This window comes from Cynocephalus volans, chromosome 16 (genome assembly GCF_027409185.1).
Source record: "Cynocephalus volans isolate mCynVol1 chromosome 16, mCynVol1.pri, whole genome shotgun sequence".
Classification (NCBI taxonomy): Eukaryota; Metazoa; Chordata; class Mammalia; order Dermoptera; family Cynocephalidae; genus Cynocephalus; species Cynocephalus volans.
In genome coordinates, this window is record NC_084475.1 from 24,588,579 (window position 1) to 24,616,126 (window position 27,548).

A 27,548-nucleotide genomic window follows, 5' to 3' on the forward strand; every position below is an offset into this window, starting at 1 on the left:
GTGGGACCTTTATGTGGCCTCCATTGTTCAGGGTCTGGTTTGCAACTTTGCAGGAGAAGCTCCAGGGGATCAGAAAAGTCCGGTGATTGATGAGGGGAGGGAGCTAATTCACACCCTGGAAACTACAGGACACTGATGCTTACACTGGAACCCTGAGCTTGTAGTTTTGCATGAAGAATGTAGCTGCCAAGCAGAGTAGAAACTACCACTGGCTGGTTAGGGTGCTCATAACCGTGGATGAGAATACTCAAGACGACAGGTGTTAGCTGAGGAAGCTACTGGACTTTACGAGGCATGTTTCAATACTTAGGACACACAGAAAGCATGTCCTTGTCCTACTAAGAGTTTCCCTTTACAACCAGGAGAATGGCTTTGGTTTCCTTTCCAAAAAGATATTTTGGGAAAGCATCAGCTAAAGGTAAAGAACAGGGATGTGTGATTCTAGCCAACCCTCTGTTCTTTGCTGATATCAACTCCCAAGTCCCCTCACCCACAGGCGAGGCCTGTCAGGGCCGATGTGAGGACAGACATCCCCTGAGCCTGAGGCTCAGCCACGAACAGCCTTCTCTGGTCCTTCCTTGCTTGCAACATGGAAGCTGCAGGGATCCTAAATATTCACCACCATCCTGCCCGCCAGTCCCCCGCCCTGTTTCCAGGGGATGATAGACACGATGGCCACAAGAGGGTTAAAATCAGCTTTATTAATGGGTTGGGGACACAGCTGGGATCTGAGGCCTGAGTGAGGTGTCTTTCTTCATCTCTGAAGTGACAACAGCCAAGCACGCTGAGTGGGGTTTGCCAAACATGCCCACCCAGTCACACACCGAGGCTGGAACGTGGAGAGCTGAGTCCTGGCTGGGCCCACCCCGGGCAGGTCCTGTAGGGTCTGTTTACTGCATGGAGACTGGAAGCCCAAAAGCAGGTTCAAGAGAAAGAGAGAGAGAGAGAAAGAGAGAAGAAGCAGGAGCACAAGTGAGCAGGGACCTCAGCACATTGTCTCTGCCCAGTAGAGAAGGGCGCCCCAAGAGCCTCAAGCCCCATCAACCCCAGAGGCAGAAGCCTCTCCCCACTCTGGGAATGTTGCTGGGAGACCCTTCCTCTACCTGAGCAGAAAATGGAGGAGTGAAGGAAAAGAGTTTCCCCCAAGAGGCGAGGTTGGGCTAGGAGCTCAATGAACTGCTCAGTGAATACGTGGCCAAGAGCCATTTTGTGTGAGCCTTTCGGGTGGGCAGTCACTAAGCCCAACAAAGGCACCAGCTGGAGCTGCAGAGCCAGGGCAACGGTCCATAAGTTGCCTCACATCACCAGCCACTGGATTCCTTTTCTTGCCTGCACTCTGGAGCCTGTACTTCCGAGGACCACGCAGTAAGGACTTGGCAGACTTAAGAGACGCCACAGCTGGGATCTGACACCCCTTGACAGCTACAGTATTCCTGCTGTAAAGAGAGACCCCCTTTTGTTCACTCAAAGCAATTCCTTCTGATTTAACCGTTAGGTACAGAGTTGTTAGCTGTGTGCCAAACCTAAGCAGAAGACCTATCCAAGCTACGTTGTGCGGAGGGTAGGATAGAAGCAGAATCATGAGGTTCTTCCAGGGCACCCTTTTCTGACCAGTGGGATGACATGTCAATTTCTATCACTCTGAAATCCTTCCTCCTACCTACCTGTCAGGCAGAATACCCGCTTCTATTTTTTCTATGCTTTTCCATTTATCTAGTTATCTTAATATGATATCATTAATTAACAAGTACCAATAAGTAGATCACAGCTTTTTTTAATACTTGAGCACATTCCCAGTGCTAATATTTCTGCTTCGAGCCTGGGTGACTACTGCAGGGAGTTAATCTCATCCATTACCTAGCATTTTTTTCATACCATCACATTAAAGGGTGACATTTCATGGTCCTAGAGGGCATCCTTCTGTAGCTTCCAACCAGCTGACTATACAACTTTCCTTTAAATAAAACTGAATGATTGAAAAAATATTTTACCCCAGAGTATTTTTATTAGGGATTCCTGCCACCATATTAGCATATAAAACAATCTGGATGTTGACAAAGAAATGCAAATTTCACTATACAAAGATAAGGCTCCAATCACAATAACACGGTCCCCATATCGCTAGTATTTTAATGAAATCAACTCAATGTGAATTCTCCCCAGAGTTGTGTTTATAAATATTAGACAAACAACAAAATATATCTAAACACATGACATTTTACATATGTTCCAAGCACAGACAGAAATACATGCTTTACCTACATTGTTTTCATGATCCAACTTGCACTAGCACTAAAGACAAGATTGTGTGGGTACATGTATTTGCCATATGTGTGTGTGTGTGTGTGTGTGTGTGTGTGTGTGTGTGTGTGTGTGTGTGTGTGTATAATCCACAAATGTACACAGTGGTTCTCATGGAAAATTTAAAACTTTGAGGTTGTGGGTTTTACCCACCACGAATATGAGAAGCAAAAAGAACAGTAACATGTCACAAAGTCCTCAGTTGGGGCAAAATAAGCACAACTATGTATGAAGGCCACAACAGTTGTGTCTGTACAAATATGCACATATATGAACACACTTGTGTCAATAATATGGGATATACATATACTCACACACTTGCTTTGCGCTCTGTATGTCCCTATGTCACATCCCCGCCGTCTTTTCCTCATTTGATTCAGGCAACTGGTGACTATCTTCTGACAAGACTTAAATAGATGTTTCCCAAAGGCTCTGACTCTATGCCTTTCAAATGGCATTTCAAGATCCCAGATTTGCTTTTGGTGTCTATTGCTTAAATTCAACAGACCTTACTCTGTCAACTCTTTCACTTAAAAACAGTTCTACTCAACAGTGAAGTTTCTGCCTAAGAGAAAAAAGATGTTAGCTGGAAGTGTTCAAATAATATATTTATGACTCCCTAACATAAATCTGCATGGTTGGATGACATGATATTTATCCTGTCATATTTTTCAAATATTTTACAATGGAAAACATGATACCTCCATAATTTAAAAAATATGAGTATTGTTATTATTTTAAAAGGGTGAAAGCTAGATGACTTGTCATGATTAAAACTTCAAGGAAACTGATAACGAAGCACGATTAGAAAGGGGGTACTTTGTGTGGAGCATGCGGGAGCACCCCCATGTCAAAAAATACAGCTTAGACGTCATGACAAAAGAGGGAAAAAAGAAAACTTTGATTTCACAGCTGGCCATTTGAAACTTGCAAAATAAATTGTTGAGTGCTCCAATCATAGAAAATATATTTTTACATTGGTATCAAATTTCAGGTATTAAACATTCTTCATTAAAAAGCAAAATAAATCACTGAAAGCACATGAGAAACAATAAGCTCTGCAAACTTAATAGCAAATATTACACTTTGCTCAGCTGAAGGCTTCATGAACTGACTTCCAAAACTTAATTTCAAAATTAAATATCTAATAAAGCTCTTGGAGCTCCATCAACAAGTGGAACTGGAATGCCCAATGGAAGCCCCAATTATGAAGAGTTAAGATCTTAAGAAAACTGAAAATGAAAGGCGTATAATGACCACCACATAGGACGGTCACTGGCCTTTATCAAAAAGCCGTTCATATTCTCACTCTCTCTCTCTCTCTCTCACACGCACACACATGCACACACAAACACACACGCACACACGCACACGCGCGCGCGCGCACGCACACACACACACACACACACACACACACACACACACACACACTTGTGAAGTTTCTTTCACAGAATCACAACGAATGGCATAAGGGACCAGAAAATTTACCTTAAAGTTTCTCCACTGTTATTTAGATCTAGTTAAACACGTTCATGTCAACTCAGACAGTGGGTGCCCTGTCCTTTACATCATCCACCGCCTTGTGTCACCATCACTTTCATAAAACAGACCCTGTGACTGCATTCACTTGCCTGGCAGCCTCGCCAGGACTCTTTCTGGCCACTTTCCATTTGTCCAGTTCCTGTTGCTTCCGCTCTTGGGTTAATGTACAACAACAGGCAGTTAACTGGCACATCTTTTACCTTTTTTCCTTTAAAGTTTCGCTTTCTTGTAAAAACATTCTGCTCCCCCAGCCAAAATATATGAACAGAATACAAATGAAAGTAACAAGTCATCTTGTCCAGATACTTTGAAAAACAGATCATCCTGTGTCCACTTGATGCTCTTGGCTTCTACAGACTCCAGATCCATCACCTGTTTCAGGACTTTACCTGCTGCAGTGTCTTTCTACCCATTTTCTATCTCATATGCAGGTAACGAATTATAGAATTGTTCTGTCCAAAATATTTTAAAAAATAAACCAGTGCCAAAACATTAAAAAATTCCTAATACATCCTTCATGCATTAGTTTTGCAATCTGTACACTTAAATAACTCCAGAAGGCTTCTTTTTTTACTAAAAATTTACCAAAATAGTTTGAACACATAAAAATATTTTTTTAAAAAAACAAAAACAAAAACCCAGCATAAATTTAGTTGTATAGGCATTGGTTAGAGGACATTGTGTTCACTAAGGATTATATTCAAAACCTTTCTCTTGGGTTTTTACTAAAATTCTGACTCTGAACCTTATGGCTTGCAGTGGTGCCAACTATTAAAAGCAGGAAAGTCTAATTCGGTCCAATGTGTTATGTATCATGATATAATAGATAATGAGTATGTGTACACTATAATAAAAAATAAACATATTTTGGTTATCTACAGGCCATCTTCCTGACCTGTAACTAGAGTGACTGTAATTGATCTAAACTTATTTAAGTGCAGTGAGTTATGGAAAGCTAGCTTAAGGGTCCGAACAATCAGTTATGAGTACGGGGCACCTGCCGACGGCCCCGTGACCATTCAGAACCAGGCATTTACTGGGGGGAAAAGTCACGAGTATTGAATATAGCCCTTAGTCACATGAGGTATTAGCTTCATGAGCAGCCCAGCATGTAGAGGAGGACGCTGACTTTCCCAGCCACCCACTCCTTGAGGGGACAGTAGTACTCATAGTGAAACTGCTCAAACTCTGGTGTCTGGCGGATTTCACATAAGAAGGAGAGATCAATACCTGACTCCAAAAGGAGGAGGAGCAGGGGAAAGACAAAGAGCAGCAGTCCCAGGCCCAGCACAAGGAGCCTGGAAAAGCTCTTGACCAGTGGGTTCACCCGAATATGGCCCGTCAGAAGGTCATAGCTCCACGACAAAGCTCGGCGAGCCTCCTTCAACTCCTCCTCTTCAGCAACCAAAAAGGCATTTTCATCTGCGTCCAGCTCCTCAAAGGAATCCGAGTCTTCTCTTTGCAACTCAAGCCTAGAGGGACAGTCGAAGAGCATGTCAATCTCATCGTTGTCAACAGGGATGGGGGGCAGGCTGGCACTTGGGTCACAGGCTAGTTCAGAGATGGTTAAGGGCTCTCCTTTTGTTTTATCTTCCTCTTCGCTTGGGGGATCTTCATACTCCCGGGCTTCCTTCACTGGAGAGCTGGAGATGAAGGGAGCAGAAATGGCATCCTCTTTAGGCAACGGGACACCTGTAAAGAGACATTTTTAAAATTTTTTATTTCAGGTTTTCTTTTTCCACAAAAACCTATAGATAGAAACAAACAAACAAACAAACAAAATGAATGGAATTCAAGGAATCTGTACATCATTCTGGGAAATCCTGACTTTTAACAAAGTCCTGTTAGTAACAGATTCTGTACCATAAGTTCCAAGGTCAACATGTTAAAATAACCAACACTTCTCAAGTGGTTGGCAATGTTTGCAACATATTAGTATGTGTTCAGGTCTGCAAACCTCCAACTCTCATCATGTTTGCAAGAATAAAATGACAATAAATCACTATTATAATTAGGAGAGGTGTCTTTTAGAAGCCAACACTATCACCCAATACAGTATTACAATGAAACCGTAGAATCGACCATCCAATGATAACCACTTTATTATTTTGATGTTTTGCTTTCCAGTCTTCACTCTAGGTGCAATTTTGTGGTTTCTAATTTTATATAATTTATACAATTAAATATTGTATCCACAAACTTATGTCTTGCTCCTTTAACATTTTAACTTAGTCATTTTTATGTTGAAATAAACTCCTATTGGTATTATTTATAAAGGCTTCCAAATTTTCTATTTAGTTAATACAATAAATTAGTTGCCTATTGGAAAAAATTTATATTGCTTTGCAGTTGTAAAAAAAAAGATGCTATAAGAGACATCTTTACATATAAAGCTTTTTTTCCCTTGCTTCAGTTCATTTGCCATAGATAGATGTCTAAAAGGGAGATTGCTTGGTCAAAGGGTATAAACATTTTTTTTAAAATGTTTATTGGGGGAGAGGGGCTTCTCAATGCCTCATTTTACAGATGGTAAGTCCAGTTACCTACTGTCAAGCCTAAGCCTAGCTCTCTTAATTTTGAGTCGTGGGATCTTAGAGGGAAATAAAGACAGCATCAAAAAAACATCCCATAGGATGAATCTACAATACAATACCAGACTGGCACGGGATGTGTAAAGTAACTATAAACCAGCTTCTAATGAATACACTTCAGGATTTCTTTCCAATGAAATGAATGAATTACTGGTTTTATCTTTCAAAAATCAACAGATATTTCCTAATAGCTCTGGTCCAACAGCACTGAGCAGTTCAAATGAAAAGTACCATTAAAAATGCCATATGTAAATGACCAGCAAGCACATGAAAAGATGCTCACCATTGTTAATCACTAGGAAAATGCAAATCAAAACCACAATAAGATATCACTTAATGCCTACTAGGATGGCAATATTTTTTAAAAAACCCAAAAGTGACAAGAGTTGGTGAGTATGTGGAGAAATTAGAACGCTGTTCATTATTAGCAGAAATGTAAAATAGTTCCATTGCTATGGAAAAAAATTTGGTGGTTCCTCAAAATGTCAAACACAGCATTACCATATGACCCAGCAATTCCACTTCTAGGTGCATACTCCGAAGAATTAAAAACAGGTACTCAAACAAGTATTTGTATGCAAACATTCATAGCACCACTATTCCAACAGTCAAAAGGTGAAAACAACCCAAATGTCCGTCAGTAGGTGAATGGATAAACAAAATGTGCTCTAGCCATACAATGGAATATTATTCAGCCATACAGAGCATACTGATCCATGCTACAACATGGGTGAACCTCAAAAACACATGCTAAGTGAAAGGAGCCAGACACACAAGGTCACATAAAATATCATGTCATTTATAGGAAATATCCATAATAGGCAAATCCATAGAGACAGAAAGCAGATTGATAGTTTCCAGGGACTCGAGGAAGAGGAGAAAGGCAGTAACTGCCTAATGGGTACAGGGTTTTCTTTTGAGGTGATAAAAATGTTTTGGAACTAGACAGAGGCGTTAGTTGCATGACTCTACAAATGTCCTAAGTGTCACCAAACTGTTCACTTCAAAATGGATAATTTTATGTTATGTGAACTTCACCCCAATAAAAATAAAAAATAAATGCAAGCCATAAATTGTCTACCACTGTATTATACTCCATGAAACCTGAAGGGAGAGAATATTCACAGCGCAGGACAGATGAAAAAAGCTATGACTGGGCTGACCCCATGGCTCACTCAGGAGAGTGTGGCGCTGGGAGCACAGCGGCGCTCCCACCGTGGGTTCGGATCCTATATGGGGATGGCCGGTGCGCTCACTGGCTGAGCGTGGTGCGGACGATACCAAGCCAAGGGTTACGATCCCGTTACTGGTCACAAAAAAAAAAAAAAAAAAGCTGTGACTTTGGGGGATGCTTGTCTTTCCATCTGCAGGCTCTTCCTCTCCCCAGCAGGAGGCTCACGTGCCAGCCTCTTCTGGAAAGCAGTGACAGTCACAGGCTGCACACGGTGGCGTCACTGCTCTGCAGAGACCACTTCCACCCCTTGTGCTGATGTCTTTGCTCCTGTGCCCACACAGATCGTCTGTGCTCTCTGTTCCTGCCCAGCAGCACTTTCTCATACACATACATGACCTTTCTTCCCTGACTCTACCCCTCTGTCCTTGCAGGGGTGTCTGGGCCCTGCTCAGTGTGCTGTCCTCTGCCCTCCTAATCTCTCTGATCTTGTTCCCTACAACTCCTCCTTGCTCACTGCACTCCAGCCACACAGACTGCCCTGCTGTCCCACGAACACGCCAGTCATGTTCCCACCTCAGGGCCTTTGCACTTGCTGTCCCCTCTGCCTGGAGCACCTTTCCCTCACGTATATTCCGCCCCTCTCCCTTGGAAGGTCTCTAATCAAATGTCCCCTTCATAATGAGGCCTTCCCTAGCCTCGCTACGTAATATTTGAATCCTTATCCCCAGCACTCCCTACTCCCCTTTTCTCATTTGTTTTTTTTTCCAAGAAGCCCAGAATTTAAGGAGGAAAAACAGAGCATATCAGAGGCTGAAGCCAGTAGCTTCTGCAGAAGGCACAATCATAGTAACTAATCCAGGGGCATGAAGGCCAGGACCTCCACACCACAGGCAGGGGCCTGATGTGAATGGGTGTGAGCCAGAACTGGGACAGAAGGGAGCAGTGGTGACTGAGAAGAATTGACCATTCTGAGCTCCATCTAAAAGCTTTAAAATTCAAATTTCAAAGAACATCTGTAGAATCTACACAAAATGCACCTGGGGGGTGTCTTTTTAGGCACATATGCTGTCAGTCTGTAAATGCTGCTATAATAAAAATCACCTGGGCCGAGCCCGTGGCGCACTCGGTAGAGTGCTGCGCTGGGAGCGCGGCGGCACTCCTGCCGCGGGTTCGGATCCTATATAGGAATGACCGGTCCACTCACTGGCTGGGTGCCGGTCACGGAAAAAATATAAATAAATAAATAAATAAAAATAATAAAAATAAAAATCACCTAGATTTATAGTATTTTCAGTCACCCAGCATTCTAGTACTTTGATCTGGATGACAAATATATTCACGTATTTTTCTGGAAAGGAGGAAGTAGGCAAAGAAATAAATGCTTTCCTCCCCTTCATATTTGTTCTAACCACGAGTGCTAAGTATGCTGGAGATTCATGCTACTTTCCCTTCATCTCTGTGCCCCAACCATAAAACAGCTGGGGTAGAGTGGACAGGGACCAGACAAAGGTCGGACAGCCCCCGGTTTAAATCCCAGCTCTGTCATTACTTTATATTATGAGACTTTAGTTATTAAGGAACTGAAAGTTACTTAATATTCTTGGAGCTCAGTTTGCTTAACTACCAAAGAGGAGCAACACCTACCTGCTCAGGCTGGGGTGAGGGTTAAATGAAATTGTGGATGCGTAATTGTTATCTACAGTAAAAAAAAAAAAGTCCAAAACTATAGAAATTAGATGCTACTATCTGTTTTTTGTTTTTTGTTTGGGTTTTTCTGTTTGTTTTTTTGGCAGCTAACCAGTTTGGGATCCAAACCCTCGACATCGGTGTTATAACACCGCACTCTAACCAACTAAGCTAACTGGCCAGCCTGATGCTACTATCTTAACAAAGAACATTAGGCTACTTATTTTATTTTTTTTTTCTTAAAAGATGACCAGTAAGGGGATCTTAACCCTTGACTTGGTGTTATCAGCACCACACTGTCCCGAGTGAGCCACAGGCCGGAGCCTAAGGCTACTTATAAAGTCATTGCCCAGTCCTAAATCCTGGACCATTTCCTCTACATTTTCTTCTATGAGTTTTAAAGTTTCAGGCCTTATAGTTAGGTCTCTAATCCATTTTGAGTTGATTTTGGTGTATGGTGAAAGGTACAGATCAAGTTTCATTCTTCTACAAGTATATATCCAGTTTTCCAGCACCATTTATTGAAGAGGCATCTTTTCCCCAACGTATGTTCTTGGTACCTTTGCCAAAGATCAGTTGGCTGTAGATATGTGGGTTGATTTCTGAGTTCTCTATTCTGTTCCACTGGTCCATGTGTCTGTTTTTATGCCAGCACCATGCTGCTTTTGTTACTACAGATTTGTAATACAGTTTGAAGCCAGAAAGTGTAATTCCTCCAGCTTTACTTTTTTTGCTCAGGATTGCTTTGGTTATTTGGGGTCTTTTGTTGCTCCATCTGAATGTTAGGATTGCTTTTTATATTTCTGTAAAGAATGTCATTGGTATTTTGATGGGAATCGTGTTGAATCTGTAGATGGCTTTGGGTACTATGGACATTTTTACTACATTGATTCTTCTATTCCACGAACAAGGAATGTCTTTCCATCTCTTAGTGTTTTCTTTAATTTCTTTCGGAAGTGGTTTGTAGTTCTCATTGTAGAGATCCTTCACCTCTTTGGTTAGATTTATTCCTAGGTATTTTATTTTTTTGGAGTCTATTGTAAATGAGCTGCTTTCTTGATCTCTTTTTCTTCTAGTCTGTTGTTTGTGTATAAAAATGCTAATTTTTGTATGTTGATTTTGTATCCTGCGACTTTACTGAATTAATTTATCAGCTCTAAGAGTTTTTTGGTAGAGTTTCTTGCATTTTCTATATATAGAATCATGTCACCTGCAAACAGGGACAATTTGATTTCCTCTTTACCTATTTCGATGCACTTTATTTCTTTCTCTTGTCTAATTGCTCTGACAAGTTCTTCCAATAAATAACACCCCAAAAGCACAGGCAACAAAAGAAAAAATAAACAAATGGGATTCTGTCAAACTAAAAAGCTTCTGCACAGCAAAGGAAACAATCAATAGACATCCTACAGAATGGGAGAAAATATTTGCAAAATATGCATCTGACAAGGGATTAATATCCAGAATATACAAAGAGCTCAGACAACTTTACAGCAAAAAACCAAACAACCCAACTAACAAATGGGCAAAGGAGCTGAATAGACATTTCTCAAAGGAAGACATACAAATGGCCAACAGGTATACGAAAAAATGCTGAACATCACTAATCATCAGGGAAATACAAATCAAAACCACTCTGAGATATCACCTCACCCCAATCAGACTGGCTAATATAAAAAAGACACAGAATAACAAATGCTGGTGAGGATATGGAGAGAGAGGAACTGTCTTGCACTGTTGGTGGGGCTGTAAATTAGTGCAGCCATTATGGAGAACAGTATGGAGGTTCTTCAAACAACCAGAGATAGAACTTCCATATGATCCAGCAATCCCACTCCTGGGGATATATCCAGAGGACTGGAAATCATCAGGTTGAAGGGACACCTGCACTTCCATGTTTATTACAGCTCTATTTACAATAGCTAGGCAATCAAGCCAACATAAATGTTGATCGATGGGTGACCGGATAAGGAAATTATGGTATATATACACCAAGGAATACTACTCAGCCATACAAAGGAATGAAATTCTACCATTTGCAACAACATGGATGAGCCTGGAGAAAATTATCCTAAGTGAAACAACCCAGGTACAGAAGGAGGAGCTGAATCCATAAACAAATGAACAATAAAGAGCGACAGAGAGAAAGAAAGAAAAAAAAAAAACAAGAATCATAGGAACACGCTGAACTTTTAGAAAACTAGAGGTGGAAAAGGGGAGGGGAGGATGAGAGGGAGGGAGGCTAATGAGGAACTGGTCAACGGACACAAAAAATGATTGCATACTGTAATGACGACTAAGCTAACTATACTGATCTAACCACCACACATTCTACACAATTATTGAAAATCAACATTGCACCCCACAAGTATGTATAAAAAATTAAAAATAAATTTAAAAAAGAACATTAGGCTACATGTGATCTATTACCAAACAATATCATTTTATCAACACATACATTAGTTTTCTAACAAGTCCACTATATACAATGCAAGGTGAATTTTACTATAGTTGGTTATCCATATTTTCTTAATTTTATTTATGTCATAGATGCTTAAAGTTTCCTATGTACCTTTTCTGATGAATTCTAACAAAACTGCCCAAAGAGATCTCTTAACCTATTTAGCAGAAATACTAAATTAGTATTTAGTATTTAATATTAGTATTAGCTTCATTAAATTAATTTTACTTCATCCATAAATGAGAAGGCTCCTGAATATATTTACAAAGCTCAATTAGTAAGATTTATAACTTTCTGGGTTTAGAAGTGAAATGACAATGATTTAGGAAAAGGAAAGAGCTTTCCAATTTATGTAACCATGCAACCCAACAAAACCAACTCGCAGGCAGCTGACAGCTGATGTTACTAGAAAAGCTGTTCTTCATCTTATTGCTGAAAGCAAGATATAGAGACCTTTCCGGTGCACAGCAAAATCAGTGACAGGTGAAAACAGAACGAGCGGGGTGCACATTTACATGCAGAAGCCAGCATCTCTGCTAACTCTAAGTGTATCTGTGACCAAGTCCAAATGCTACAGCTGAAGTTCCCAGCAGCTTTGTGTGCACAAAACAGCCACAGAGCCTGACCAACGACCCTTGTCCACTTCACCTGGGCATGATGATCTTTATGAACACAGCAATGCAACGGTGGGTGTCACCAGAACAAGTGCCTTCAAATAAGGACACTAGTCGTAACCCCCAACTATCACAAGGTTGCGGAAAGGATCAAAAGTGCGGAGAAAAGAACACTTGAGAAAGCATTTTGGGGACAGTGCAGTGATATCAGAACTAATGGAACATCTGCAATTTGCATTTAACTACGCTAACCTCCTGAGCGACAACTTTGGACTTTGGGTGCCTTGGGGTAACTCTAAACCCACCTGGCAACGTCTCTCCTATTAGGAATCTGCAGTTGTCGTTGCTGTCATTTGGCTGAAACCAAACTGGCTCACTCTGCAGGAGACACTCCTTCAGCCTTCCTTCCTGCTGCCTCTGTCACAGCCACCTGACGCTCATGAGTGTGAGGCCCTTCTCCGTGCTGGGAGGCTGTGTAAATGGCATCACTGGGACCCACCGTGCTGGTTTCCTCGGAGGCGCCCCGCCCTGACACCACGTGGAACGCCCATTCAACCTCCAGAGCTGCGGTACAAAAACAGCCATAGCACCATCCAGCTGGGACTAGGCTGTTTTACAAAACCATTGAAGCTTTTGAGACATCACAATGATTGTAGGGGCCAGTGTCATTTAGTGACTGGAGGTCTGGGATGTCAGACATCCTGAAATGTGTAGGATGGTCCCACAAAATGAAGAATTATTTTGTTCCCCTCACAACTTTCAAATGTCAAATATCAGAGATTATCCATATAGTTGAAAAACCTACTTAATAATGATCTGAATCTAGAACCTCCCTCTGTTTCATATTTAAACCTGAGGCACTTGGGATATGCTTTTAATACAATTTTGAATTTTTCAGGAATATAACGATGGGGTAAATTGTACGAAGATTTTTGCTAGGAGTCATTTAGCAGTTCAGAATCTCACACCATGGCCATCAGGGATGCCTAAGGTGTCGGAGTGCACACACTACCACCCTGCACCTGTTAGGTGACTCCTGTGATGCTCTTGTTTCTCCTACTCCAAGCATCTCACTTCTTCATTCTGCCTCCTGGTACGTCAGGCTTGAGAAAAACCTGTGGAAATGCCTTTTTTAAAATTCTGAATGTTTATAGGTATTTTTAAAATTTTATTTATTTATTATTGGAACACAGTTGATTGTACATATCCATGTGGTAGGTACAGTATTGAACATCGATACCTGTGTGCAATGTGATGATCAAATCAGGATTAGTGTATTCTTCATTATACAATATAATCAATTTTTGTGGTCGTTTACCAATTCCTCCCTCTCCCCCTTCCCCTCCCCCTTTTCCAATTCTGGTAACCCCAGTTCTGTTTTCTTCTCTTAAAAGTTGAATGTATTATTCTGATTATTGTATCTTTCTTTATTTTTATTAGCTCCTACAAATAAGTAAGAACATGAGCTATTACTCTTTCTGTACCTGGCTAAGTTCATCCATGAATGGCAGACTTTCATTCCTTTTTATGGCAGAGTAGTATTCCTCTGCATAAATATACCACATTTTCCTTATCCAGTCGTCCATTGATGGACATTTAGGTTGGTTCCAACTCTTGACTATCGTAAATAGTGCTGCAATAAACATGGGAGTGCAGGTGTCCCTTTGGCATGAGGATTTCTATTCCTTTGGGTATATACCCAGCAGTGGAATAGCTGGGTCATACAGCAGTTCTATCTGTAGTTGTTTGAGGAACCTCCATACCCTTTTCCATAATGGCAGCACCATTTCACAGTCCCACCAGCAGTGTAGAAGAGTCCCTTTTCTCCACATCCTTGTCAGCATTTGTTATTGTCTTTTTGGTGATAGCCAGTTTAACTGGGGTGAGATGATATCTCAGTGTGGTTCTGATTTGCATTTCCCAGATGGTTAGTGATGTTGAACATTTTTTTCATGTGCCTGTTGGCCATTTGTATATATATCTTCCTTTGAGAAATGCCTATTCAGCTTCTTTGCCCATTTTTTAATCAGGTTATTTGTATTTTTACTGTTACATTGCTTGAGTTCCCTGTATATTCTGGATATTAATCTTTTGTCAGATGTATAGTTTGCAAATATTTTCTCTCACTCTGTAGGTTGTATTTTTTGCTTTGTTGTTTCTTTTGCTGTGCAGAATCTTTTTAGTTTGATATAATTCCATTTGTTTATTTTGCCTTTTGTTGCCTGTGTTTTGGGGGTTGTATTCATAAAGTCTTTGCCTCGTCCTACTTCCGGAAGTGCTTCCCCTACGTTTTCTTTTAGAAGTCTTATAGTTTCAGGATGTATATTTAATTTGTTAATCCATTTTGAGTTGATTTTGGTATACAGCAAGAGCTACAGGTCCAATTTCATTCTTCTACACATGGATGTCCAATTTTCCCAGCACCATTTATTGAAGAGGCATCTTTTCCCCAATGTATGTTCTTGGTGCCTTTGTCCAAAGATCAGTTGGTGGTATATGGGTTGATTTCTGGGTTCTCTATTCTATTCCATCGATCTGTGTGTCTGTTTTTATGCCAGTACCATGCTGTTTTGGGTACTATAGCTTTGTAGTACAATTTGGAGTTGGGTAGTGCTATGCCTCCAGCTTTATTTTTTTTGTTTTGCTCAGGATTGCTTTGACTATTTGGGGTCTTTTGTTGTTCCATATGAATGTTAGGATTGTTTTTCTCTATTTCTGTGAAGAATGTCATTGGTATTTTGATGGGGATTGTGTTGGATCTGTAGACCGCTTTGGGTAATATGGACATTTTCACAATGTTATTTCTTCCAATCCAAAAGTGTGGCATGCCTTTCCATCTTTTGTCTCCTCTTTAATTTCTCTCAGCAGTAGTTTGTAGCTCTTGTTGCAGAGATCTGTCACATCCTCGGTTAACTTTATTCCTAAGTTGTTTTTTTGTTTTTTTGTTTTTTTGTTTTTTTTTTTTTTGGTGACTACTGTAAATGGGCTAGGTTTCTTGATTTCTTTTTCTGCTAGTTCATTGTTGGAGTATTAAAATGCTACTGATTTTTGCATGTTGATTTTGTATCCCACAACTTTGCTGAGATTGTTTATCAACTCTAAGAAGTTTTTTTTTTTATAGAGTCTTTAGGCTTCTCTCTATATAGGATCATGTCATCTGCAAATAGGGACAGTTTGCCCATCTCTTCCAATCTGGATGCCCTTTATTTATGTCTCTTGCCTGATTACTCTGATTAGAACTTCCAATACTATGTTGATTAGGAATGGCGAGAACGGGCATCCTTGTCTAGTTCCTGTTCTTAAGGGAAAAGTTTTCAACTTTTCCCCATTCAGGATGACACTGGCAGTGGGTTTGTCATAAATGGCTTTTACTGTGTTGAGACACTTTCCTTCTATACCTCATTTGCTGAGAGTCTTTATCATGAAGAGATGTTGACTTTGTCAAATGTTTTTTCAGCATCTATTGAGATAATCATGTTTTTTGTCCTTGATTTTGTTGACGTGTGTATCACATTCATTGACTTTTATATGGTGGACCATCCTTGCATCCCTGGGATGAATCCCACTTGATTGTGGTGTATACTTTTTCTGATGTGTTGCTAGACTCTATTTGCTAATATTTTATTGAGGATTTTTGCATCTATATTCATCAAAGATATCAGTCTACAGTTTTCTTTTTTTGTTGTATCTTTGTCTGGTTTGGGTATCAGGGTGACGGTTGTCTCATAGAATGAGTTTGGGAGGATGGCCTCTATTTCAACTTTTTTGGAATAGTTTGAAGAGAATTGGTATTAACTCCTCTTCAAAGGTATGGTAGAATTCAGCAGTAAACCCATCTGGTCCTGGGCTTTTCTTTGTTGGGAGACTACTGATTACTGCTTCAATCTTATTGCTTGTTATTGGTCTGTTCATGTTTTCTATGTCTTCTCCATTCAGTCTTGGTAGTTTGTATGTGTCCAGAAATTTGTCCATTTCCTCCAGGTTTTCAAATTTGTTGGCATATAGTTGTTTATAATAGTCTCTAATGATTCTTTGTATTTCTATGGTATTGGTTGTAATGTCTTTTTTGTTTCTAATTTTTGTTACATGTGTCTTCTCTCTTTTTTTAGCTAGCCTTGCTAATAGCTTGTCTGTTTTGTTTACCTTCTAGAAAAACCAACTTTTTGTTTCACTGATATTTTGTATCATTTTTTGGTCTCTATTTCACTTAGTTTGGCTCTGATCTTAATTATTTCTTTCCATCTCCTAATTTGGGGATTGTATTGTTCTTGTTTTTCTAGTTCTTTGAGGTGTAGCATTAGGTCATTTATTTGCAATCTTTATGTTCTTCTGATACAAGCATTTATTGCAATAAACTCTCTTGGTACTGCTTTAGCAGTATCCCACAGGGTTTGGTATGATGTGTTTTTATTTTCATTAGTTTCAAGAAATTTCTTGATTTCCTGTGTAATCTCTTCTTAGACCCATGTGTCATTCAGGAGAATGTTGTTTAATTTCCACGTATTTGTATAGCCTCCAGAGTTTCATTTATTATTTTATTATAAATGACTTTCTTATTTCTCCTCATATTACAGTTTGTGCATTATTTTGACTTTAAAGTTATGTGTAGGAAGACTGTGTCTTCTATGAGTTGCACCTCAGGATGGTAAAGAGAACATTACAAGATTTTTGTTATTAAAAGAGGGCACTGGATCTGAAAGGGTTGACAACCACAGCTCAAGCACACGTGAAATTGTCAGGTCTCTACAGAGGTCACATATGCGTTGTATCTGAGCCGAACCATCCTTCTTGGGGTGTGCTAAACTCTCATCTGCTCATGCTGATCAGCATAGCAATCCCAGCTCTGGGAGGTGGGCTGCACTCTTGAATTGAGGGTAGGGAAGAGACAGGTAAAAGGAGAGTGGGAGAGGAAAGCAGAACAGGTCCTCACTCTACTTCTGGTAAATATGATGGGGTGGAAAGAGCAATGGCCTAGGAGCCAGGACACCTAGGCTCAGTTCCCCAGCTCAGCCTTAGCTGTCTGAGTGACATTACATATGTCACTTCAGTTCTGTAGTCCTGGGCTTTTTACCTGCAAAAATGGACTAGACCCCTTCCAGTTCCAGAACTTTGTGGTTCCACCTTAGACTATGTCTGTCAATAAGCTGTTTCACTTGAAGTTATATATATATATATATATATATATATATATATATATATATAGAAAGAGGGAAAGGAGATAAGGACACTAAGATTTTTAATGAAGTTCTACAGGGCTGGATATCTTAAAGGACATAATCATGTGAATATGTTTTTATATTCATAAGAGCAGATGAGAAAACTGAGGCTCAGGGAAGTTAAGTAACACGCACAAGGTCATGAAGCCAGGAAGCAACAGAGGAAGGGTTTATACCCGGCCTGACTCCAAATGTTTTTTCCCAACCGTGATGTTGCCTGAAAAAAGGGGGATCTGAGAGGCCCAGACAGACCCTCACTTCTTACCTAAGGAGGAAGAGGCTTCTCTGTTACTGGCCCAATTTCATTTGCTAAATCCACAGTGTCATTACATGTAGGGTGGCCATTCAACCCCATTTGCCTGGAACAGTCCCACTCTGTGTCTGTTGCCTCAACAGCATTGTTAAAATGCCCCTTCATTCTCAAAAGATTTGCCTAATAAATTTGCGATCACTTAATTACATGTCTGCTCTCCTGTGAGTGTATCACAGCCAACATGGGATCTGGAAGAATAACATCACTTGCTGTTGTGGGGATTAACAATTTAGGTCAAAAATAAAATAAACTTTTAAATTTACTATATCCTGCATGTGCTATCAGCCCCTAAAGTGTTTTCTATCCACATTAAGCAGTATGTAGACTTCCAAAATTTACTAAGACATTATGCCCTTAACCTCCCACGTTACCCTTTATCTCCTCTTTCTTGGGGATAAAGTTTAATCCTTTAAGTGAAACTCATGTCCCATTGTTTAGAGAAAAAATCCTAAGACTGAGACATTTTTCCAGATAAGGGTTTTCACTTTCAGGCAGGTACACTGCAGAATATCTATAGTACAAATATTCCTGCTATCTCTGAATATCCTTGGGCAGCTGCCCATTCATTCCATTTAAAACCTATGAAGAGTCATCCCAGTGGTTCAGGAAGTATACATGCATGGAAACCTAGACACAGACACAAAGAGACACACATAGCAAATCCTGACATTCTCCACACCTCTGCACCCCACCTACACCCTGGGACACTGCCTCCCATGTAAACAGTCCCCTCCCAACACCCAGGGCTGGCAGCATGTGATGGCATTCTCCTTGTGCCCCTGCCCCATCCTTAAGGCTTCACCCTTGCAGACTGGAACACCGACCTTGTGCCACCATCTGCCAACCTCCTGGTTTTGCCTCCACTCTCACTGACCATTCTGACACCCAGAGTCTTACTATCTTCTTGAGAGACTTCGATGTCTAGAATCATAAGGATGATTCATGCCATCCTTGTCCTTGCATTTCCACGGTCAACCCCTGCCAGCCCACTGAAATGGCTCTCACCAAGGCCTCCAGTGACCCCCATATTGCTAAAGCCAACGTGTATTTTTTCCTGCTCTCTCTCTGAGACTCCACACTGTCTTGGTTTTCATCCAATGATTCTGTGTCACCTCTGCCTCCATGGTCTCCTGAGCTCTATTTGTGGTGGCCTCAACTCTCTACTCTTCTCGCTCTGCACCCTCTTCCTTGGAGCCTCAACCACACGCATGGCTTCAGTGCGCTGCTGCGGCACTGCACAACCTGGTACAGCAGGTCACTTAAGCTGCTGCTAATTCTTCCTTGAAAAGAGTGTTCTGGTCAGAGAAGTTTGGGAAACTGTGCACAGCCTATCAGCCTTTGGGGCTTTACCATGAAGGTTAACAGCACAAGCTCTGAAGTCACCTTTCTGGGTGTGAACCCTGACCTTGTACTAGTTGTCATGGACAAGTGACTCAATTGATCTGTTCCCAGTTCCCTCATCTGTACAATGGCAAAAACTCCGGGACATACTGCATGGGGACATTGTGTGGAGAGGAATACATGAGTTAACACATGTAAAGTGCCTGACACAGGGTAAGCAACAGTAATATTACTATTGGCACATTAAGATGTCTGAGAGTTCATGAAGAAAAGGAAACAGTTTTGCTTTATTTAATTCAATATTTCCAAATTTATTTGCCCAGAGAACTTAGGACACCACTTAGTTTGGGAAACACGTGATCTTTGGTCCACCTCAGCTCAAAACTCTCCAATGAGCTCCAGATCCACCATGCAACTGTAGGTGGGCATCAACCTCAGTGTGTCCCAAACCAAACACATCATCTCCCACCCAAGCAGTCCCCCCACCCCCCACTCACTATAATAGTACACGGCACCACCTTCCATTCAGTCTCCCAAACCAGCAATCCACGGGTTGGCCGGGACTACTACTCACTCACTGCTCACGTCTGTCACTGACTTCTACAAACGCTGCCACCTTATTCACTTTCCCAGCTGTTCCCATCTCTCCATCTCTCCATTCTCCCACCTCTCAAGTGACAGATAGCAATGCCATAATAACTGGTTTCCTTACCTTTAGTCTGGCTCCTTGTGAATTGTTTCCAAAACAATCGTTTTAAAATTCCTAATTAGTTATATCAATCCTCTTTTTTAAAGGTTTCTCATGCCTTTCAGGCTAAATATTAAACAAAAATCTTCAGCTTAGCAGACAAAGCTCTCCTGCCCATGCGCTTCCACCATGCCCATCTATTTTGAGGTGTCCAAGCGTCTCATACGGTGTCATGTCTTTGCACAGACTACTGCCTCTGTCTGGAATTCCCTTCTGAATCTGGATGGCTCTTACTCGTTCCTGAAGACCCTAGGTGTCACCTCCTCTGGGAAGGCTCCCCTATCCCTCACTCCTAGTCTAACAGAGATGGTGCTTATCTGGTAGTTTCCATGGTTGACTCTTTATAATCTGTTTCTCCCCAAATGATCAGTCTAACCTAATCATGGTAATTACAGTGTTTTGGTCACATGTGATTTAGAAATGGACACATGCCAACCCTGAAAATAAAAATTGAAGAGGGGAGAGAGAGTGGAGCATAAGGTGGGTGGTGAAGGGGGGATTATGTCTAAGAAGAACATCCTGGAAAGGTGCAGACTCTATCTCTTGACACTGTTGTAACTGAAGCAGACAGCACACACTCTGGCAGCCGTCCTGTGATGTTGACAGCAACTGGTCTGAGGCTAAGCCTGGCCACTGGAGAAGAGCAGTGTAGACATATGATATGAAACTGGTTCTCGACCCTGGAATCCTGCCTGACTCTGGACTTGTCTTGGATGACAAATCACCGTACTATTTAACCCGTGGTAGTTAGAATTCTCCATTACTTGGTGCTTATGGTATCCTAACTGATGCAGCTATCACCCCATCATGTGGATCTCTTTATCAGCACATTATATACACTGTGCTGCAAATTTATTATGGGATTTTCCATTAAACCTTTTCTTCCTCATAGACAGGAATTTGAGATATCTACTAGAGAATTGCAGAAATCACCATGAGTGATGGCAAACATATGTAATAGCAATACATTAGAAGAAGCATGACCAAAGTCAGGAACATGACAAAAACCTCTCACTACATATCAGTATTATTCTGATGGCCCTAGATAATGCCATATGATAAAGACAAAAAAGTTAAAAAGTATAAATATTGGAAAGAAAGGCACAAAACTCACACTATTTCCAGATGATATGATTATTTACATAGAAAAGAGATTAAAATAAACCAGGGGAATTAATAAGAGTTCTGCTAGGTGCTCAAATGTAAGATTAACATATCAAAGTAGGTGGTTTACTACCTGCCAGCAAAGATGATATAAAAATATGATAATGGCATATCTCATTCAAAATAGCTAAATGCACAAATTAAAATAGTCATGTAATATCTAGGAATATCCATAACAAGAAAACTTGCATGAGGACAATGTTAAAACATAACTGAGTAACATAAAAGGAAATATCAATAAATGAAAAAACACAATGATGTTCCTGAATAGGAGGCCTCAATATTTTTAAAATTCAGCTCTCCTCTCATTAATCTGAAATTCAATGCGATTTCAATACAAATCTAAACACAGTTTTAAAAAAGACAAATGGAGAAAGTGCACAAAAATAATCAAGAAATTTTGGATAAAAAAAGTAATGAGTACATCCTGACAATGGAATATTATTCAGTTCTAAAATGAAATACCATGAAAAAACATGGAAAAAAATTTAAACACATATTACTAAGTAAAAGAGCCAATATGAAAAGGCTACACACTGTATGATTCCAACTATATAACATTTTGGAAAAGGCAAACTATAAAGACAGTAAAAAAATCAGTGTTTAGGACTGGAGGACAGAAGGATGAATACGTAGAACACAGAGAATTTTTAGGGCAGTGAAACTACACTGTATAATACTGCAGTATAATGGTGGATACATGTAATAATACATTTGTCCAAACCCACAGAACATACAACACCAAAGTGAGCCCTAATGTAAACTATGAACTTTGGATAATCATGATGTATCAATGTAGGTTTATCAATTATAAAAAAATGTACCACTCTGGCAGGGATTCATGTGTGGGGCAGGGGATAGATGAGAAATCTCTGCACCTTCTTCTTAATTTTACTGTGAATCTAAAAATTGCTCTAAAAAAATTCTTCAAAAATAAAGCAATATGGGGGGAACTTGACCTACGCAATGTAAAAACTATATTATAAAGTTAGTAATGGAGCAGGAATACTAAAATACACATTTCAGAAACATACCCTTGAATATAATGGAAATTTGTTGATAATTACTAATTTTGCAAAAACTTGCTAACCAATTGAGGGAAAAAAAGTTATATCCTTACATCATGGCATACACACATAAAAATTCCAAAGAATTTAAAAGGTTAAACTAAAACAAATGTTAGATGCCACATTAAATTGCCATTTTTGTAGGTCAAGAGTAGTTGATTACCAGCAATTTCATTCTGTTGAAGTTAATGCACTAATAATTATGCAGAAAACACTTTTGTAATCTTGGCATGAGGAAAACTGACATAAAAAAAGAAAATTTACAATATACAAAAGTTAAGTAGTCTGCAATATGTAGAGGTCATCTGTACATACAAAAAGTACCTGTGTCGCCAAGTTAACACACAAAAAGTTGAAAGCCAAGAACCAATTAGGAGAAAAAAAAGTTAACATTTGTAAAAGGCAGAGGATTAATATTCAGATTATGAAAGAATTTTGATCTATAAGGAAAAGCCAAAAACACAACAGAAATGTACAAAGTAAAGAAACAGGCAATTCTCAGAAGAAATGCAAATAGACAATTATGAGAAAAGATGCTCACCCTCGCTAGTAAAAAAAGATATGCAAGTTAAAACAATAAAATCTCATTTTTCTTACAACCATTTTGCAAAATTTTAATAAATTGGTCACATAAGGATTAGTGATTATGTGGGGGAGTAGACATTCTCACATCACCTTGTTAGTGAGCATTTATATTTTAGAGAATAATTTGCCCATTTCCAACAAAGGTTAAAATTTGTATATCCTTCAACCCAACAATTATACTTTTAAGAATCTACCATATAGAAATGCCTGTGTATGCACATTCATCACAGCACTGTTACAGCCAAAAAATAGGAAATATCAACTTCCAACAGTAATTTAGTGATTATATATTATTCAACCAATTTTTAGAAGGATGTATATTAATATGTATTGATATGGAACGTTCTTCAAGTCATAAGATAAAGTGAAAAAATGAATTATAAAATAATATACCTAGAACAATCCCACTCATAAAAAAAACCCTGTATTCTTTGTGTCACTATTCACAGATTGGCTACTAGAAGTACTAGGGTAAAGGAAAACATTCTATATATTTGTGCTTTTAAAAATCTTTTAGAACAAAAACACATCATGTATACTTATGTCATTATACAACCACTATTAATTTTATCTAACTCACTTAGAAGTCAGGTCCACACATGTGCATGAGATATGGCCAATTCCAGACATTTCCCAGAATGTACTTTGTTTTAGTCCAATGGTGAAAACCACATATACACATAACTGCAGCTTTGACTTTTTCAATTCATATTTCCCTCGAGGACCATATAAAATAACCTAAAGCATGCTATTTACAACGAAAAGAAAGTTGGCAGACCATCAGTTTGATCCCAGCTCTTTATTTTATTCTATCTGAGGTCTGAGCTGCAGACACTGCAGGAGGAGGAGGTGTCTGACCGTCCATCCGCCTTCTCTATAATCCTGTCGTTATGGCGCCCCCTGGAGGAACAGGCCGGCGCTGCCTCCTCCCGCCGCGCTGCTGGGCAGGGCGAGGCCGCCTTTACCACCACTTTACACCGTCTTCATTGAAGTGGGGACACGTGCCCCCATTTCTCCTGCTAGCTCACTCCCCTTCCTGCACGTCTCTGCTTTGCTCCCACCCTCTCTCTTCCCGTCCTTATCAGAAACCTCCACCACGAGCTCCCCCTGGGCTCCTCTCTGAGTCCCAGCAGTGGGCACAGGGTGACAGCGCAGGGCATGGCACCTACCACCTACCGGCGTTCCGAGCTGTGACCTTGGAGCTGTGTCTCAGCAGACGGACAAACACATTCCTGCTGCAGTGGTTCACCATGTGCAAGTGGAGGCTGCGTCGAGTCTGGATCTTGACCAAGCATTTTGCCATGCTGGTGACTCCAACCTCCCCTGGTCTCCTCTGCCTGTCATGGCCCGGGGAGGCCACCGCCAGCCATAGCGGCTTTGGCCTTTGGCTGACTGTCCATTCTGTTTTAAAGGACCGAGTCAGGGCCTGCTGAATGAATCAAATGTCAGGTTCCTAATGCAGCCAACAGAAATAACTCATGAGAGATCAGCTTCGGGTGGGGACGACGGGGACACTATTTTAAAACTCTGTACTCACCCTCCCACAAACAATGAAATGTTATGCACCATCCCTACCCCTGCCTTTCTAAACCGTCCTGACCAGAGGACCCTGCCCAAATGCCTTACAGTGTCCTCAGAACCAAATGTCCCCAGAAGGTATGACAGCAGCTGGGTAACTCCGTGATGGAGAAACAACCCACCCTGCTTTCTCTTAAAAAATATTTATTGAGCCTTTATTATGTTCCAGAACAGTGCTTTCAAATAAAAATATAATGCAAGCCACTTTATAGAAAGGAAAAAGCACTTTAAAAAGTAAAAGAATTACAATTAATTTTAATAATGTGTTTTATTTGAAGCCAAGATATGCAAAATAGGATCTCAACATCTAATGATATAAAAATTAAATAGTTTACATTTTGGGAGGGGGGAATATGTCTCTGAAATTGGTGTGTGATGCGCGTTCAGTGCATCTCAGTTCGGCCACATGTCAGGTGTCCACAGCCCGTGGGGCCCCAGCGCTGGGCAGCACAGCTCTGGACAAAGGCCAGCCGCTTACTCGCAGGGTCCACATCCGCACCACAGCACTTACATCTCCTTAACAACAGCTTAGTGAGAGTGACTGATTTGACCAAATTCACTGTTAGTAAAAGGCAAAGCTGGGATCTGAATCCAGGCATCTAATTAATTTCAGTTGACCAAAAAACCACCCCAGAATGAAGCTGTTAGCATTTTCAATGCAGGAGCCAACTGGCACGTTAACTCTTAGCACTTTGAAAGTCCTGCACTTGGACATCTGAGGCATTAAATGTGCTTGCATCCCAGTATGAGTGCTCAGGGATCAAACCGTTGTCATGTTTTTTTTAGAATATACTATATCTAAAAAAATTTCAACTGCTGAATAACTGTGCCTCACATACTATGTTAGTTATATTTCTTTCCTGGTACATTTTTCTCATCCTGATTTTCAGAAGAAAAAATGCGTCTCACATAATTTCATCATGCATGCATACATTTTTCTACTTTAAATAGCTACTGCCACTAAAAGGTGACTTTCTAATAAAAATATTATTTTATTTCCTGATGAAACAAAAGGTTATATCCAGACCAGTCAGCTAAAATTCTGCATTGTTATGCTTCACTGTGGAAATATAAGGATTTATTTTCTGTTAATAAGTTTAGCAAAATATATGAAATTTTTTAGGTGTGGTATTCTTTGGTCCAGAAATTCTGCTTTTAGGAATTTACTATGAGGAAATAATTTGAAATGTTGACAAAAATTTTGGACAAAGATGTTGTATCATTTATCATAGCGAGAAAAAAAAAAAAAAGTGAATCTAAATTTCCAATGGGAAAAGGGTTAGATACCTGTGATGGAATATTGTACCAACATGAAAATCCATGTTTAAAGGATTTTAATGATGTGAGAAAATGCTTGCAATATACTACTAAATGAAAAAAGCATGTTTATATAAGCAGTGTGTCCTCAACTATGTAAAAAAGCACACAGGGGGAAAAAAAAAAAAAAAAAAAAGACCAGGGAGTAAAAAATCATAGAGCACAGCCAGCTGGTGCTGGGACCTGAGGTTGGGGTGGGTCACTTCCGAGACCCTGCAGGCCATCAGTCACAGGTATGGCTCAGCAGTTCCTACTCTCATGGGGGCTAGTCAGTTTTCAGACTTCAAACCTGAACCTGAAACTGAAACCTAAAACTGTCAATGTAAGATTCACAAGATCTTCAACACTCTGCAATTCCCCTTATAATTCTGAGCAGAATCCCATATATAACACAGATATACCGACACAAAGGTGACTCCCTAGAATGCATGGCACGGGTCAGGGTTCAATCCTGAGGAAATCTCCCTTTGGCCTGTTTGGAGAGAATCTAGATAAATCTTTATGCTTATCATCATGTCAAAACAACACATGACCTGGTAGTTCACTCTAAAAAAACAGGCCTTCCAAAAACAAAACAGATTGCACGTAAAAAACCCAAAACAAAACCACCAGCCTTGATTCCCATTCTTTTCCTCCAGGACAGTTGCTTTCCATTAAATCTCAAGTTTAAAATCTCATCACAGTTTCAAATCCTTCCTTCCTTCCTTTTATTATTTTAAAATTATTATTTATTGTTGCTGTTATTTATATTCTTACTGTCTATTCAAAGACTCTAAGTAGGTCCCCTTACTCTCTTCCTTTTTGGATCTTCTGCTTTTAGAGAAAGGGAACCAGCAGGACCAGCACTCTGGATGGTCCCAGCCATTTCTGTCCACCTTGACTTACTCTGCCTGAAAGGATCAAGGCAAGCAGAGATTTGGAGCCAACCCAAAGACTCTGCACGATACTGCACTGTGAGTGTTGTTCTTGATTGGGGCACGTGCTCAAGAGAACAGTGTCAATGGCACAACATGCAGAGGCCCTTGTGTACTTTTCCTGTTTCGATTCACTTGTTTGTTTGAGGAATTGGGGGTGCATGTCTGGGCTGTGACAAGAGGCCAAAGAAATCAGAGGACGTGTGAAGAGGGGAATCGATTTTCCATAATGAGACGCAGGGAACACTGATAAACCAGGCAGAAGCCAAAGAGGAGGAGAGAGTTCAGTGACAGGAGCTGCCACAAACTCCCTGACGCAGATCTGGGGCAAGGTAGTAAACCTGCCTCTACTTTGTGAGTGACCGGAAGTCATTAACTTGCGTGACTCAGAGCCCTGGTGCCTCCACTGTAAAATGGAGACAATAACTCCTCTCGTGGTTGTTATGACAAGGAAATGAGATGTGCAGATCAGGTGCCGAACCTAGAGCTAGTTCCGAGCCGAAGAACCACAGCTTAGTAAGTGGTGCAGAAAGCCAGGCTGAAAGCACAGGTGCTGGGGCAGTCCTTGGGTTCTACACCTGGCTGCACTGTTCATACCTCTGAGCCTCAGTGTCCTCGTCTGTAAAATGAGCATCGTAAAGACAGCATGTACCTCCAAGGCCGTGGCGAGGATCAGGTTAGCACACGGCCTGCTCGGATCAGCGTCTGGCCCAGCAATTACTCAATAAATGCAAGCGATTTGTTTTTTCAACACATGCTCATTCCTCAGTCTCTTTTAACTGCTCAAGAGCAAGATAGTGAGGATTTAAAGTCTGAATTCTCTTCCGTCAACCGTCTGTCTCTTTAACATGTTATTACTAGTGACTTCTCCCCAAACACTGGGGAAGCAATGTAGGTTGTTAAGAGTTTACCTGGCCAGCCCAATACCTGGGGAAA

The 27,548-nt window shown here is 40.5% G+C and overlaps 1 protein-coding gene across 3 annotated transcripts in view; it reads right to left on the bottom strand.

The window, feature by feature from the left end:
- Window positions 1-681: 681 nt before the first annotated feature.
- FRMD3 (FERM domain containing 3) overlaps window positions 682-27,548 on the bottom strand; it is a 247,360-nt gene continuing 220,493 nt past the window's right edge. Inside the window, exons 14-15 of one of the 3 annotated variants that reach the window (XM_063081143.1) lie at window positions 5,074-5,535; window positions 682-904 (exon numbers count right to left, since the gene is read on the bottom strand). In XM_063081143.1, the coding sequence (XP_062937213.1) occupies window positions 891-904; window positions 5,074-5,535 (476 nt within the window). In that variant the 3' untranslated portion in view covers window positions 682-890. Of the gene's footprint in view, window positions 905-1,983; window positions 5,536-23,979; window positions 24,138-27,548 lie in introns of those variants that run through there. The other 2 variants (XM_063081144.1, XM_063081142.1) reach the window with 2 other exon arrangements.